Source organism: Panthera tigris, chromosome E1, assembly GCF_018350195.1.
Source record: "Panthera tigris isolate Pti1 chromosome E1, P.tigris_Pti1_mat1.1, whole genome shotgun sequence".
NCBI classification, from domain to species: domain Eukaryota; kingdom Metazoa; phylum Chordata; class Mammalia; order Carnivora; family Felidae; genus Panthera; species Panthera tigris.
The window spans coordinates 43,165,682-43,182,157 of NC_056673.1; the positions used below are offsets into that span (position 1 = coordinate 43,165,682).

At 48.1% G+C, this 16,476-nt stretch overlaps 3 protein-coding genes and 1 long non-coding RNA gene across 10 annotated transcripts in view; 1 reads left to right on the forward strand and 3 right to left on the reverse strand.

Annotated features, from left to right (window-relative positions):
• LOC122233800 lies at positions 1-1,615 on the forward strand. The gene is made up of 2 exons (XR_006211533.1): positions 1-719; positions 1,348-1,615. It is a non-coding gene; the product is annotated as an uncharacterized LOC122233800 (long non-coding RNA).
• Positions 1-16,476, reverse strand: part of LOC122233789 (leucine-rich repeat-containing protein 37A2-like) — a 209,532-nt gene that overhangs the window by 138,158 nt on the left and 54,898 nt on the right. The window lies entirely within an intron of this gene.
• LOC122233787 (RAD52 motif-containing protein 1-like) overlaps positions 1-16,476 on the reverse strand; it is a 137,004-nt gene that overhangs the window by 53,412 nt on the left and 67,116 nt on the right. The window lies entirely within an intron of this gene.
• The window catches only part of LOC122233786 (pleckstrin homology domain-containing family M member 1-like), a 21,575-nt gene continuing 6,657 nt past the window's right edge, over positions 1,559-16,476 (reverse strand). For 2 of the 5 annotated variants that reach the window (XM_042967909.1, XM_042967908.1), the window contains exons 3-8: positions 13,480-13,727; positions 11,115-11,741; positions 5,205-5,431; positions 4,117-4,275; positions 3,171-3,271; positions 1,559-1,902 (exon numbers count right to left, since the gene is read on the reverse strand). In XM_042967909.1, coding sequence (XP_042823843.1) covers positions 1,717-1,902; positions 3,171-3,271; positions 4,117-4,275; positions 5,205-5,431; positions 11,115-11,741; positions 13,480-13,727 — 1,548 coding nt within the window. In that variant the 3' untranslated portion in view covers positions 1,559-1,716. Of the gene's footprint in view, positions 2,184-3,170; positions 3,272-4,116; positions 4,276-5,204; positions 5,432-11,114; positions 11,742-13,479; positions 13,728-16,476 lie in introns of all 5 variants that reach the window. The other 3 variants (XM_042967911.1, XM_042967910.1, XM_042967912.1) reach the window with 3 other exon arrangements.

Consider the following 16,476-nt stretch of genomic DNA (forward strand, 5'->3'; position numbering starts at 1 on the left):
TGAGATCACGACCTGGGCTGAAGTCGGACGCTTAACCGACTGAGCCACCCAGGCACCGTTAGTCAAGTGTATTTTTACAGTAGGGTCTAAAGGGTGAGCTTACAGGATCCCTGGGTGTGGACAATTTTATGGCAGCCTTCTTCCTCTTCACTCCGGGAGAAGATTTAGACTACTAGCAGTTAGTAAGTTACCTACTGAACTTAAAAATTTGGATTTCTCTACGTTGTGTGGGCAATGACCACTAAAGATGCAATCCTTTGGCTTAAGAATGTTTTCATGAATGTTAAATATACAAATCAAACTATAACTCATTAAGCCATTAATGAAATCCTTAAAAAGCATTCCCTGATTTCCCTACGTGATTTTGATGAATTGGTGTACGTGTGTGCTTGTTGGGGTGAGATGATGTGGGAGTTTGGCAAGCAGGGTAAGAAGGAGAGATAAATTTGAAAAAACCAAAGAGTGAGGCCAGGTAGGGCACCAATATTGGAGCTCATGGTGCTTGTGCAGAAGGGCCGCTCTCGGCATCCAAATAGCTATTTTGAGGACTAACACACTGAGAGGGAAAGTAGGTCCTAATGATCCTTATTTTAATCCTAGAATGTCTGAGCCAGAAGGGGCCTTACAAAACAAGTCTCCTGAGGTTTCTAAGCAGTGGCCTTCAGACTGCTGCTGGTCTGTGGTGAAGGTTTCACCAGTCCTTGCCAAAGCAAGAAAAGGTAATATAAGCAGGGTTAAAAAAAATATTTTCATAAAACGAAATCCATTCCATTATCCTATAAATCTGACCCTCATTTAAAAAATTATTTTAATATTATTCATTTTTGAGAGAGAGCATGCATGTGCGAATGGGGGAGGGGCAGAGAGAGAGCGGGAGACACGGACTCCGAAGCGGCCTCCAGGCTCTGAGCTGTCGGCACAGAGCCCCTCGCCGGCGCTCAGACCCACAAACCGCAAGATCATGACCTGAGCCGAAGACCGACGGTCAACCAACTGAGCCACCCGGGCACACTGACCTTCATTTTTCATGCTGAAAACTGTTTTATGAGGAGATGCTGATAGAGGATAGTTGTTGTGATTCATACTCTTTCTAGGGCATTAAAATAAAAAGTTGGACATGTTAACATGGCCTTAACTTTTTTCGTGCTTTACTGGTCTGTGAAATCCAAAACTCTGGGAACCACTCAAATGTCAAACCTCTCACTTCAGAGCTGAAGCAGTTAAGGCTCAGAAGTAGGGACAGCAGTGGCCCAGGTGGGACAGTTTATTCAGGCAGTTCCGATTGTAGCCACGGGTAGAACATTCCTCCAACTGCCCCTTTTCTGTCTTTGCGTTGTCATTTTGCAGGTTCAACTCCACGTCAGCACCGTGTATTCGTTGTATGTATCCACTCATTCGCTGTAGCCAGTGTTCGTGTATGTCGCTGCTTCTCCAGGCAGATGGTGAACACCTCAAGAACAATAGTTATGATTTACCTTCCTTCTTCTAGTGCCCACCACCCTCCTGCCATACTAGGTACTCGAAGATATCTGGAATGAAAAATGAAGAAATCAACACATTCTTTGCACAAGGAATGCTTTAATAATTCCCCAAATATAACAACTTCTTCACTGTGGTCCTCTCTTGGTTCGCGAATGACAGTCAGGAACCAGGGGCCTGGGCCTGGATGGGTGCAAGGAGAAAGCCCTAGAAAACCATTTATTCCTGGGGCTCCGGTCAGTCCTTTTTGAACATGGGAAGGAAAGCAAATAACGTGAAGTGGAGGCAAGAGGAAGAAGACATGAAGAATCCCCAGGCGAGAAGAGGAACGCTGGAATGACTCCACGCCTGTCTCATTCCTTGTGACACCCCGTCATCCAGTAGGAGAGTGGCCGGCCCGCACAGTGCAACCTCCATGCCACCCTGTGGAGAGAAGAAGGCTGGCTTCTTGCTTCCTACTTAGTAGCTCCTTCTCCACATCCATGACCCAGCACTTAGTGAACGCACGGCACAGCACGGCAATGCACGGAACCCCCTTCACTGCTCGCTCTCTGGTCTGTCCCCCCGTGGCCCCTCTGAGCCTTCCTTTAAATTTCTCTTATCTGTGGTGTTTGGCTCCTCCCCCCGTTCAGCATGCTCCCACGTTTTCAAATCCTCCTCTGGCCCCGAAGGGGGAGTGCACCATTTTACAAGGCTGAGAGTCACTAAACAAACAGAAAGATAAATACATACATAAATAAATAAATAAATAACCAATCCGTCAATCTCAGGGGCAACGATCGACTCTCCCTCCAGAGAGGGTCATCCCTAGTAGCCGTCAGCGTCTCTCCCGCATGGTGTTCTTAGAGTAGACAAGGCACTTAACCCCCTCCTTCCTCACAGACACCTGTAGAGGCAACTTATCTGTCTATCTATCTATGTATCTATCTATCTATCTCCAATTTGAAGCTCAGAAAAGTGAAGCAACCATTGCACTGTCTACCACTGGGAAGCTGACAGCTTTGGGGGTATTTGCTCAGCTGAGGAGCTACGCACCTTTTATAGAAAATGTTGCTGCGAATTATGGAGAGGGCCAGCCCCACCCCCCACCCGTGGCCAGCATGATGGTGCTGCTTAACTGGTCCCACACCTACAGCTCATTGAACCGCTCGGGGATGATGGGTCCAAGCTGAGCCAATCAGATTCTCTATCCCAGCCCCTTGGACTCTGGGGCTGAGACTAGCCAGTCTCCGTGACTGCTCAGAACATTAGCCCGTTAACTTGGGGGCAGCCACAGTCTGTCCTCTGGAATGGGGAGCAGAATATACTGCTCTACAAAGGAAGTAGTGAAGGAAATGCACGAGGAGGCAGAAACTTGTCAGGAAAGCCACACTGACAGTTCCCAGCTCCGCCTCCGTTCTCTTCCAGAGAAGAGACCCCTTGGGTAAGCTCGGTGAGACACCTTGTCCCCTCCGAAGCCATCTCCCTCAGCTAACTCAAGTTCCTTTGCTACTGTGTCCAAAACAGTTTTAATACAACATCAGAGAAAGACCCAGATCCCAAGTCTTGTAAGTCCCAGTTCCAAGCCCGCCGCTCTCCCACATTTTTCTAGATGGTTAGAAGGGGTGGAGTCCTTGCCTCCTGTCCCCTCCTGTCACTACATCCTTCTTGGGGCTCTGCCTGCTGACTTAGTCCCACAGTGACCTCCTCACCAGTTCTTCATTCCCCCTGCTCCAGACACAATCTTTTTCACACAGTTGATGGTTGAGAGAAGATCGGGGCTCAGCAGTTCTGAAGGGGAGACAGAGAATACCTGTGAGAACACAGAGGACAGTCCCAGAGACTGAGGCAGACACCGGCTCTCCCCGCCCCCCAGGGGCTGAGTCCTTCCAGATTAGGCAAGGGCTCCCTCCCAGAGGCCCATGGAGATATCCCTACAATGGCTGCTAGAGGTCAAGGGTGGCTAGGGGTGGGGGCAGGAGGGGCAGGAGTAAATGTATGTTTACTACCACACATCCTAGCTAGGGTACATGCTGGTTCGCGCCACGTTTGAGGGTTTCTAGGGAAAGGAAATGTCAAAACAGGCAGCACAGAGGCCAAGGTAAACCTTGCCTAATGAGAGAGGCTCTTCAGGTGAAGAGTGCAGGGATGTTGATCAGAGTACGAAAGAGGGAGTAAGGGGCAAAGCCATGGACCTGTGGAGCCTCCACGAGTGGCTCTGAGGTGGGGAGTTTGCCCTTGGCCTCGAATCAATCAGGCCATTGACCAAAGTCAGGACTTGATGGTTAGAGCTGAGCCTTCAGGGCCACCAGTCTGGCATTCAGCACTGGTTCTATGAGCCTCAGTTTGCTCGTCTGTAAAGCGGGGATCATAATAGTTTCCACCGCATGAGAAGCTGGCATGTGAAGTGCTCAGCATACAACACACTCTCGCTAAATGTTGGCCGCTGCTGTCCTCTGTTACTGGGTGTGCAGAGCCTTTCTGGAGCCTGCACCCCGGAGAATCTCCTAACCGGAGGGGCATCGTAGCCACTAGTGAAATCCTCTGCTCAGCAAAGGCATTCCTGGGTGCATTCCCAGGCTTGGAGTGGGACGAGAAGTCCTGTGAGTAGACCCCACTCATCCTCTCCCCTCTCCCACCCTGAGACCCCGGCCAGACCTTTGCAGTCCTCGTGGCAAATGTTTTCCGAGTGACTCTTGTGATCATTGCACCAATAGTGGCTGTTGATCTGGAAGACGCCATAGTCGAAGCTGCCGTCTGCATTTTCATTTACCTTTGATAGGCTGAAGTTGCTCTCCACAAAAGCCAGGCACAGCCCTTAGAACAGGGAGAAGAAGGTTTTTAGAGGGCTCTGAACTGAGGGACAAAGGACACGGAGGAGAAAGGGAGACGGGGAAGCAGAAGAAAGGAACAAGGCCTAAGAGGCTAGACGGGGCGAGCTGGCCGGAAACACCCATTAGCTTCTCTCCTCGCCCTTCGGTCCATCCACCTGCCCCTCAGTACAACCGCTCATCATCCCGCTGTCCATCCGCATCTCCTGCACTTGATGATCGCCTACTGTGTGCCATGACCCGTGCAAAGCCCAGTGAGGGACATTCAGCTGGGGCAAAGGCAGCTGGTGCCTTCAGCAAGAACGAAGACGCACCCCTTAAAGGACCACAAGACAAGATAAAACGAGAAGGACGGCACAAGACAGGTGTGTGCAAAATCTGGGCAAAAGGAAGCTAGCCCCACCAGGGAGGAGGACGAAGCCTTTGCACTGCCTGCTCCCTCTGCCTGGAATGCTCTTCCCCAGACATTTGGGTGACCCGGTCCTTTGCCTCATTCAGTGCTGCTCAATGTCACCTCCTCAGAGAGGTATTCCTTGACTTCCCCTTCAAGGACAAGGTTACCTCTCACTGCCCTGGCTTTATTCTGCTGCATAACATTTATCACCACCAGGAAGTGCTTCATATGTTTGTGTGTTTGTTTGGGGCTCGCCTCTCCCCCTAGAATGCGAACACTGTGAAGGAAGGGGCTTTGTTGATGTCTCTGTCCCCAGCCCCTAAAATAGTTCCCGGTACATAGTAAGTGCTCAGTTAATAATATTCAGTGGAAGGAATATAGAATGTTGGGAGGGGCTTCTCGGGGAGGGCTGCTTTTTGAACTTGGCTTCGAAAGATGAATGATGGAAACATGGCCACATAGGAGGTGACCAGGAGCAGAAGAGGAATGGGGGGGCGGGAGTGTGAGAAAGCGGCACTCACAGTCACTCAGGGAGTAGCCCTCAAACCTATCCAGATCCTCCTTGTGCAGCACTCTGGCCAAGTCACAGCGACTGATGAGCTTGGCCTCATTTATGGCAACGAGGCAGCTGACCAAGGACATGAGTAGCATCCTCATCATCTTCGGAGGGGAGAAGGTGCAGCTGAGGGCCTGTGGTCCCGAGGATCTCCCAGACGTGCTGCTGGTCTCCTCTGAGCACCTGAGGAATCTGGAGACAGCAGCCAAATGTCCCGGCTCACTCACGGCTCCCCGCCTGGCTATTTCTCTTTCCTCTCACCATTTTATACTTTCTTTTACTACAGAAACTTTCAAACATTTACAAAATAAGAGAGAATAATATCATGAATCTCCATGTAGCCACTGCCCAGCGTCAACAGTGAAAAACCGAGGCTGATCTCCTTTCATCTATAGGTTTTCTCCTGTTTTAGCCATTCTCACTCTTGTAAAGGACACCTGGCTATGGGCAGCATTTGGGTACAGGGGTGGGGAGTGAGGCTGGCAAAGGAGACTGATGAGCACTGGACTTTACTGGTACTTGCGTGTGTGGGTTTGAACATGTGCTCTCGTAGGAAGGGCCAGGCCACTGGGTGTTGGTCTGCCCTCAACCCCACGCTCCCAGACGCATGATATGTGACTTTTCCCAAGGGTATACCCTGCCATGTGCAATTCCTGAGAGGCTGTCTTATAAGCTCTACACCTTTGTTTCCACTCAAAACTGGGGTCACTCAAGTAAAAGTGACCTTGTTGAAGAAATAAACTTCACTTTCACACTCTGTGTGTGTGTGTGTGTGTGTGTGTGTGTGTGTGTGTGTGTGTAGGGGGAGGTGCAAGGGGCGGGGACTCTGGATTCACATCGCCTGCTTTCAAAGGTTGGGCTGCAGTGTGACCTTGGGCAATATACTTTACCTCTCCGGGCCTCATTTGTAAAAGGAAGATATGCCAGTACCCACTTACTAGGGTTGTCATGATGATTAAACGAAATGATAAATGCCTAAATCTTGGTTTTGCATTCCCCCCCAAATAGGAAGCAAGACTTCTGGGACAAAGGTTGATTCCTAGGCTGGAGTTAGGAAAGGGTATAAAATAAGTCTGAATTATCTTGTGCTAGAAAGTAAGAAAGTGCTCAAAATATGGATTGGGGCACGTCAAATGGACATGAGAGCCAGCTCAGAGGGGCACCCGCTGGCCAAATCTGGAACACTTTCTTGGTAACAGCTTTATTGAGATAAAATTCACAGTACATAATTCACATACCGCACAATCACTTAATTTAAAGCGTGCAGCTCAATAGTGTGTTTGCAGAGCCGTGCGACTATGATCGCGGTCAATTTTAAAACATTTTCATCAGCCCAACAGGAAACCCCATGCCCATTAGCTGTCACTAATCCACCCCTCCTCCAACCCCTGCCCACCACAAGCCTACTTTCCATTTCTCTAGATTTACCTAACCTGGACACTGCACACAAATAGTCACACCATAGGTGGCCTTTGAGCCCGGCTTCTTTCGCTTAACAATGTTTTCAAGATTTATTCATGTTGTGGCAGCCACTGGGATCTCATTCCTTGTGATGAATCCTTCTTTTGTCTCTCTATTGATCATTTTATAGACTTTTGGGCTACTTTGGGGCTATTATGAATGACGGTGCTGTGAACATTCACGCACAAGTGTTTGTGTGGACAAATGTTTTCATTCCTTCGGGCATATACGCCAAGGAATGGAACTGCTGAGCCATAGAGTAACTTCAAGTTTCAACTTTGGAGCAACTGCCTGACTTCAAAGTGGCTGTACCATTTTACATTGCCATCGGCTTTTCCACATCCTTACCAACACTGGTTACTTTAAAAAAAAAAAATTATAAAGTTTATTTAGTTATTTTGAGAGAGAGAGAGAGAGAGAGAGAGAGAGAGAGAGAGAGAGAGAGAGGGTGCACAAAAGCTAGGGAGGGGCAGAGAGAGAGGGAGAGAGGGAGAATCCCAAGCAGGCTCCTCACTGTCAACGCAGAGCCCAATGCGGGGCTTGAGCCCACAGACTGTGAGATCATGACCTGAGCTGATATCAAGAGGCTCAACTGACTGAGTCACCCAGGTGCCCCAACGCTTGTTTGTTTTTTTAATTCAATTTACTCTTTTTTTTTATGTAGGTTCTGCCCATGACCCTGATGTTGAGAGTCACCATGCTCTATACCAACGGAGCCCACCAGCACCCCCCCCCCACTAACACTTGCTATTAACTGTCTTTCTGATCAAAGCTCTCCTAATGGGTGCCAAGTCGTACACATGATGGTTTGGATCTGCATTTTCCTGGTGGCTAATGACGCTGAGCATCTTTCTATGTGCTCTTTGGCCATTTGCATATCTTTGGGGAAATTCAGTATTCAGATCTTTTGCCCATTTTCTAGTTGGGTTATTTGTCCTTCTTTATTGAGTTGTAAAAATTCTTTATCAGATGGGAATGCAAGCTGGTGCAGCCACTCTGGAAAACAGGATGGGGGTTCCTCAAAAAACTAAAAATAGAACTACCCTACGACCCAGCAATTGCACTACTAGGCATTTCTCCACGGGATACAGGTGTGCTGTTTTGAAGGGACACATGCACCCCCATGTTTATAGCAGCACTATCAACAATAGCTGAAGTATGAAAAGAGCCCAAATGCCCATCGATGGATGATGGATGACTGTATATATATATACAATGAAGTATTACTCGGCAAGCAAAAAGAATGAAATCTTGCCATTTGCAACTATGTGGATGGAACTGGAGGGTATTAAGCTAAGTGAAATTAGTCAGAGAAAGACAAACATCATATGACTTCACTCATATGAGGACTTTAAGAGACAAAACAGATGAACATAAGGGAAGGGAAACAAAAATAATATAAAAACAGGGAGGGGGACAAAACAGAAGAGACTCATAAATATAGAGAGCAAACAGAGGGTTACTGGAGGGGGTGTGGGAGGGGGGATGGGCTAAATGGGTAAGGGGCACTAAGGAATCTACTCCTGAAATCATTGTTGCACTAGATGCTAACTAATTTGGATGTAACTCTTAACAAATAAAAAATAAAATTAAAAACAATAAATTAAAAAAAATAAAAAATAAAAAATTCTTTATCAGATACATGGCTTGCAAATATTTTCTCGCATTCTGTGGGTTGCCTTTCACTTTCTTGATGGTATTCTTAGAAACAAAAGAATTCAATGATGATGAAGACTGTTTTCTCTATCTTTTCTTTTGTTGCTTACGCTTTTGGTATCGTAGCTACAGAATTAATACAGAATGGTTTCTAAGGTAGTCTGGGACAGTTTGGCCATCAACACAAATAAAGATAGTGACAGGGGAGCTTGGCCGGCTCAGTTGGTGGAGCGAGCGACTCTTGGTTTCAGGGTCATGAGTTAGCACCCCACCTTGGGCCTAGAGCGTCTTTGAAAAAAATAAGGATAGGGACAGATTATAATCTAGTGAAAGAGATAGGAATCCCTGAGTCCTTAATAGTAATAAATAGACAAACAGATACACAACGGGGATGGGGTTGGAGCTCTTCCTGACAATAAGATGGTGAGTGATAAACGTGGAGGTGGTCATGAGGTTGGAAAATCATCACTCTGCAGCCATCATAGATTAGTTTGGGCAAGAATCATCAATGGATATTAAATCTAAGGTGGTGGGAAGCTTGGTGAAGAACTGGATGGGGCACCTGGTCTGGCTCAGTCGGTTAAGCATCCAACTTCCGCTCAGGTCATGATCTCGTGGTTCATGGGTTCAGGCCCAGCATCGGGCTCTGTGCTGACAGCTTGGAGCCTGGAGCCTGCTTTGGGTTCTGTGTCTCCCTCTCTCTCTCCCCCTCTGCCGCTCACACTCTGTCTCTCTCTCTCTCTCTCTCAAAAATAAATAAACATTGGAAAAAAAAAACTATCAATGCCATGAAAACACAGAATGGGGCTATTTCTGTCACCGTGTGCATGTGTGTGTGTGTGTGTGTGTGGTGGGTGTGTGCATGCGTATCTTTCCCCTGAAAGCAGGTGTATGTTCCTGAGAGCAAAGGCCTAGTTTCCTCCACCCACAGGCTGCTGCTTGGGCAAGATGGCTGCCCTAATGGCCTTGTTTCCTCACAGATGTCTTCTAAGCTCACTCCGTACCAGCCCGACTCTTGATTTTGGCTTGGGTCATGATCTCACAGTTCCTGGGATCAAGCTCTGCATCACGCTCTGCACTGACAGCGAGGGGCCTGCTTGGGATTCTCTCTCTCTCCCCCCGCCTCTCTCTCTGCCCTTCCCCCACTCATGCTCGCTTGCTGTCTCTCTCTCTCTCTCTCAAAACAAGTAAATAAACTTGAAAAAAAAGTTGATCATGTTCTACCTATTAGATGAGCAAATATCCAAAAGTTTGATAATACCTTCTGCCTACAAGGCCGAGGGGGCACAGGTACATTCCTGACAGAGTGTAAACAGGCGATTATCTATGAAAATTGTAGATTCATTTATCCTTTGCCTCAGCAATTCTGTTTCTGGGACTTTACTGAACAGAGATAGTTGCATAGAATTCAAAGATCACATACACACGGTTATTTATAGAAAGAGTGAACTCCAGTGTCCAGTAAATACAGGGCTGGTCAAATGAACTAAGGTACATTCATACAATGGAAACACATGCCATAGGGGGGAAAAAATTAAGAAACTGATACGAAGCTCCAAAACAAAAATTCTGATCTCTTCTAAGACAAGGTATCAAACAGTATATTTATAATAGCTTTGTGGGGATGGGGCAGAGATAAGAAATATAAAAGACATTTAAAAGTCTATTACAGATCTATTAACAGATATTAACAGTTATTAACAGATCTATTCATATCTGTTAGATGCATTTAGAAACATCAGAAAAAGACATGTAAAGGGGGTGCCTGGGTGGCTCGGTCAGTTAAATGTCTGACTTCAGCCTAGCTCATGATCTCACGGTTCGTGAGTTCGAGCCCCACGTTGGGCTCTCTGCTGTCAGCACAGAATCTGCTTCAGATCCTCTGTCCCCCTTTCTCACTGCCCCTCCCCTGCTCATTCTCTCTCTCAAAAATAAATAAATAAACTTTAAAGAAAAGAAAAAGAAAGATGTAAGGAATTAATAATTATGGTTACAAAGGCGGAGAAGACGTTTCACTGTAGGTAGACTTTTTTTTCTTAGCATAAAAATAAATCTATTAAAAAATGAGTGTTCAAAAAGGGCCTGAACGAAGAAGGCTCTGCTGGGGTGAGCATGGTACAACATAGAGAGATGGTGACTCACTACCTTGTACACCTGAGACTAATATAACACCGTGTGTCAACAATACTCAAATAGAAAAAAGTTCATTTAAAGAGACAGCTCTGCCCAGCGTCCCTTCTCTAGTCAAGTTCATTGCTCCCTGTGCTCTTCCTCCACTCACTCGCTTGGCCCCTTTTGTGCACCACCTCCTCCAGGCCGCATTCAGGGTCTGTGTCCTTCAGAGGCCTTCTGGGAGGTCGCAGCGGAGCACCCAGACGCGCTGGGCTTCACTGCGTCTTTTGGAAGTTGTATATCTAACTCCGAACCGTTGGGTTTCCGCCCTAGAGGCAATAATATTTTACACGAAGCCTCAGAGAAATTAGGTAACTTGTCGAAGATCAGCCAGGGGCAGAGCTGGAGCCTGATTCAGCTCTGAGCCCTCCCTGAATCCATTCTCCTCGCTGCCCCATGTTGCCTCCAGTTACAAGTCCCGGCAACTCCAGTCCCTGAGGAAGAGCCACGATCCCCTTTTCCTTTATGCCCTTAGAGAGGTCAATGCTCAGTGACAGGCAATCACATGCTACAGGGAGGGAGAGAAAGAGGAAGAGGAGAAGGAAGGAAGGCAGGGGGAGGAGAGGAGTGGGGGAAGGACACTCACTCTTGCAGAGACGGGTCTGAATCATCGGCATTTGCTGTCCCCAGGTCGGAGTCGTAGGACATGGGCTCCTCGGAACGGTCTGGACTCTTGGAGCCATTCTCTTGGAGTAGGCAGCTATCAGAGTTTAGGCTGCAAGACAGCTGGGATGAACCGGCGGTGTCCAGGCTGAGGGAGGAGGCCGTGAGCTTCCGGTTCCGTCGGATCTTATGGCCTGAGTGCTGGACTTCGATGTCCTCCGAGCCTGAGGAATGGGAAATTGAATCCAGAGACTCTTTCCGCTGTAGTTCTGTCCCAGAGGTGGTGAGGGGGTCGAGCTCAGAGAGCGGGCAAAGCCCAGAGAGAGCCAGCGGGGTGAGCGTCCACTCGTTTAAGATGGCGGACTTGTAGGAGAGCTCGAAGGATAAGGACGTCAGTCCCTGCAGGAAGCTGAGGAGGAACTCGCCCTCCTCGGCATCTCGAAGCAGGGCTGTGGGCTGATAGTACTCGCACAGGCGGGCGGGCTCCTGGAGGAGCAGCTTCAGGTAGCACTCCATCAGGCCGTCATTGAGGGCCAGCCTCAGCCAGGCCCGGCAGCGGCCCACGTCCGTGCTGACAAAGATCAGGTGCTCCAATTCCGAGACGATGTGCCTGGGGGTGGAGAGGACAGGCTTGTTTCAAGAAGTGAGTTCAGATCACGGAGGATCATTTTATCCACTGGTGAGCAGGAGCCAGTAATAACGACTGCAAGTATATACAGGCTTGGGAAAAAATCTCAGATAGCAGTGTTCTACAGGGAATTGAGAAATATTTAGCTACAACTCCCCACTTTTTCGAGGTTACTGTCATGCAGGATAATTGCCATTTTAGTTTCAACTCCCCAGGCGCCCTTGACATCACCTGCTCATCCGGCATACATGTGATGAGCCCCTAAGTGCCAGGTCTTTGGAGCTGTGAAGATACAGGATACAGACATGGTCCTGCCCTCAGTCCAGGTTACTACCTTTCAAGGGCACACGGAAGTGAACCCTGTTGTCAGTAGAGCTGGGCTGGGGGGAAGGCAATCACTTCCAGGTTGCAGTAAGGACAATGCCTTAGGCAAGGCATTGCGGGATTAGGCATAGGGATTAGGCACAGGCAAGGCATTGAGCTGGGCCTTGAGGGATTTCAAGCCGCAAAGATGGAAGGGGAACCTCAGGCACCAAGGACTGACAGAGAAAAGGCACCAAGGGTAGGGAAGCAGCAGCTGTGTAACAGGAGTGGTGAGCACTCCCGTTACAGCACGGGGAGGAGGAGGAGTGGCTGATGGGGTTGCAAAGTCAGGTGATGCAGGGTCTTGAGCATCCAACCGGTGAGGCAAGGTGGGGCAAGGGTCCCCACACCTGGCTGTGCGTCAGAATCACCTGGGAACCTGGTCAGGATACAGATTCCGGGGCCCCAACGAAGTGAATGGAACTCCAGGCTAGCACTGGGGAGCCTGAGAGTTTTTACACCGGGAAATGACTTGACCGCAGTCGCGCAGACTTCTGGGTGGGCTGCTCGGGATAAGATCATGTACCCAACTCAGTTCCCGAACCCTTGGTCTGATGTAAATGCCCTTCCTCTGACCATCACAGTGCCCTGAGCACGTCTCGCCCATAGGAGTGCGTGCTCCACAGGGCTCAGGGAATGAGCTCGGGTTAGCTTAAGCTCAATAAGTGTTGACCAGCTGCCTGACCTAAGGACAGACACAATGAGATAAGGGGGACAATCAGAAAGCCACTGCCACCTAGGAGTGAGGTAAGAACCTGAGATAGGGCGGTGGCAGTCAGCATGAAAAGGAAGATACAGACTGACAAGGCACCTTCAGGCTGAAGGTGGCATTTAATAGCCCTTAGAGGCAACGTGCCAGCAGCTGCTTGCTCCAAAGCCCAGGCAGTTAGGGCCAGGGCCGCAGAGGCAAACGTCCCAGGGTGGATGGATATTCAGATGATCTGGATTCCACGTCTTTAAAAAATGCCATAGCCTGTTAGGATATAATACTTAGCATAGAGATGTTCAAACATTCCAAGGCAGGGTCAGCAAACCTCTTCTGTTAAGGGCCACTTAGTAAAGATTTTAGGCTTTGCAGGCCACACATTCTCTGTTCCAACTACCTAACTTTGCCACGGTGTGGCAAAAAGGCGGCTCCTGCTAAAGGCGACCAGCCAGGGGCCTGAGCAGCCCCAGGCCATTGCCTGTGCGCTGAGGGGCTCTTGAGGCTTGGTCTAACAATAACCCCTATCTCACCCATCTCCATTCTAGAACACAGAGCATCTCTGCTGCTTTCCCATATAGCTGTAGAGGGAGAGCCCAGGGTCACCCACACTGAAGCTCCTCCCCAAAGCAAAGCCTCCCCTGCTGATCTCACTTGTGGGTGACAGCTTTCAGGAGGGGCCAGAAGACAGGCTGAGGCAGAGGCTTCTGGTGGGCGCTCTTCTTCCTTTTCCCTCCGGCCTCGGCTCGGATGTGCTTGGCATGCAGGCCGTGGATAAATACGGCCTCCAGGGCACTGCACATGGTGTTGGCATCTCCGTCTTCGCTAGTGACCACTGTGTCCGAGGACACGTACTGCTTCTGCAACGCCTTCACAGATCCCACTAGCTTCTTCTTGATGACCTAGTCGGTGTCAGACATAACACAGGCCTTTAGAAGATCCTGCGGTGACCCCTGGAAGGTAAGTGCTTATCACCAAATACACGCACACCCACACACGTGCTCACGTCTACCTGTGGGTGTGTATACAGCAAAACTAGCACAAGCTAATCATAGAAAACAAAGATGGGCGCCTGGGTGGCTCAGTCGGTTGAGCGTCCGACTTCGGCTCAGGTCGTGATCTCACGGTTCATGGGTTCGAACCCCACGTCGGGCTCTGTGCTGCCAGCTCAGAGCCTGGAGCCTGCTTTGGATTCTGTGCCTCCCTCTCTCTCTGCCCCTCCCCCACTTGCACACGCACGCACGCTCTCTCTTTCTCTCAAAAATAAATAAACGTTGGAAAAAATTTTAAAAAAAGAAAGAAAACAGAGACAAATCATAGAGGAGAAAAGGAAAATTACGTACTTATACCACCCAGAGATAGTTATTTTTTTGCAAAGATATTTGTATATTTTTCTTTTGTTTTGCTTTTTAAACCGAACTTCAGTGATTTGATAGCCATAGAAATCTTGTGTTTAAATACCGGCTCCATCATAGTTACAGGTGTGGGAGCCTGGGTGATCCATCTAGGGCAGGGGTGAAGCTTTCCACCTTGTTTAGGGGTCTACGATTCCATGAAGAGGCAACAAGTGCCACTTTAGAACCATAAAAACACCAAGAAAACAGGAGCATGGTCCACATTAAGAAAGATCGTAGGGGGGCGCCTGGGTGGCGCAGTCGGTTAAGCATCCGACTTCAGCCAGGTCACGATCTCACGGTCTGTGAGTTCGAGCCCCGCGTCGGGCTCTGGGCTGATGCCTCGGAGCCTGGAGCCTGTTTCCGATTCTGTGTCTCCCTCTCTCTCTGCCCCTCCCCCGTTCATGCTCTGTCTCTCTCTGTCCCAAAAATAAATAAAAAACGTTGAAAAAAAAAATTCAAAAAAAAAAAAAGATCCTAGGGGCACCTGGGCGGCTCAGTCAGTTAAGCATCTGACTCTTGATTTCAGCTCAGGTCATGATCTCACGGTTTTTGAGTTTGAGCTCCGTATCTGGCTCTGTGCTGACAGTGTGGAGCCTGCTTGAGATTCTCTCTCTCTCTCTCTCTCTCTCTCTCTCTCCCTCTCTCTGCCCCTCCTCTGCTCATGCTCACTCTCCCTTTCAAAATAAATAAAATAAACGTTATTTATTTAAAAATATCTTTTTAATGTTTATTTTTGAGAGAGAGAGAGAGAGAGACAAAGTATGAGGAGGGGGGAGGGGCAGAGAGAGAGGAAGACACAGAATCCGAAGCAGGCTCCAGGCTCTGAGCTGTCAGCACAGAGCCTGATGCAGGGCTCGAACCCACGAGCCGTGAGATCATGACCTGAGCTGAAATAGGACGCTTAACTGACTGAGCCACCCAGGCGCCCCTAAAATAAAGAAATAAACTTTAAAAAGAAAGAAAGAAAAAAGGAAAGATCCTTGACCTGGCAGTCAGAGGCAGATGTTAGTCTCAGCTCTGTTGGTCAACAGCTGGGTCACTACAGACATTTCACTTAACCTCACTGAGCTTAATTTCCTCATCTGTTAAACGGAACGAATACTTCCTGACCTACAGCACAGGAGTTGGGGGGCGGGGGGATTACTCTGAGGGCAGGACTTGCTTTTTTTTTTCATTCTTGCATCCTCAACACTTGGCTTGGTTCCTGACACATGTAAGTATTCCGTTAAGGTCTGTTACATAAATCAATTATAAAATACATATATGTAAAATCCTTTGGAAAGATAAAGACAGTTCTGTCATAGTATAAGCATGTCAAAATTACCTATGTGTTTTGGAAAAGGATTGGGAGGGAATACAGAAAACCTGGTTTGAACTGTTAGCTGATAGGATTATGGATAAATATTTTACTGTTTTATTTTTATCTTAGCCCAAACAGTTCATGTTAATGTTCTTTGAAAAGTCGAATGTTCTTTTTTTTTTAAAAAAAAAAATTTTTTTTTGTTTAATGTTTATGTATTTTTGAGACAGAGAGAGACAGAGCATGAACGGGGGAGGGTCAGAGAGAGAGGGAGACACAGAATCTGAAACAGGCTCCAGGCTCTGAGCGGTCAGCACAGGGCCCGACGCGGGGCTCGAACTCACGGACCGTGAGATCATGACCTGAGCCGAAGTCGGACGCTCCATCAACTGAGCCACCCAGGAGCCCCTGTTTTTTTTTTTTTTTCTTTATAACAGCTTTAATGAGACACAATTTACATTGCCTAAAATTCACTCATTTAAACTATACAGTTCAGTGATTTTTGGTATGTTCACAGAATAGTGAAACTACAGCCACTACCTAATTTTAGGACATTTTCATTGTCTCAAAAAGGAACACTGTGCCCATGAGCAGTCACTCCTCTCTAGTCCCCTCTCCCTCAACCCCTAGCAACAACTAATCTACTTTCTGTCTTTATGGATTTGCCAATTCTGGACATTTTGTGTAAATGAAGTCATACAGTATGCAGTCTTTTGATGTTAGACATCTTTTCATATGACTTATGGGTCATATACTTCTTTTATTGTTTGCTTATTTGACTTGAGAGAGAGAGAGAGAGAGGGAGAGAGAGAGAGAGAGAGAGGCAAAGAGAGAGGAGGACAGAGGATTCAAAGTGGGCTAGGGAGTGACAGCAGCAAACTCCCAAATCGTGAGATCATGACCTGAGCCAAATGGACGCTCAACCGTCTGAGGCACCCAGGCCACCCTAATGCC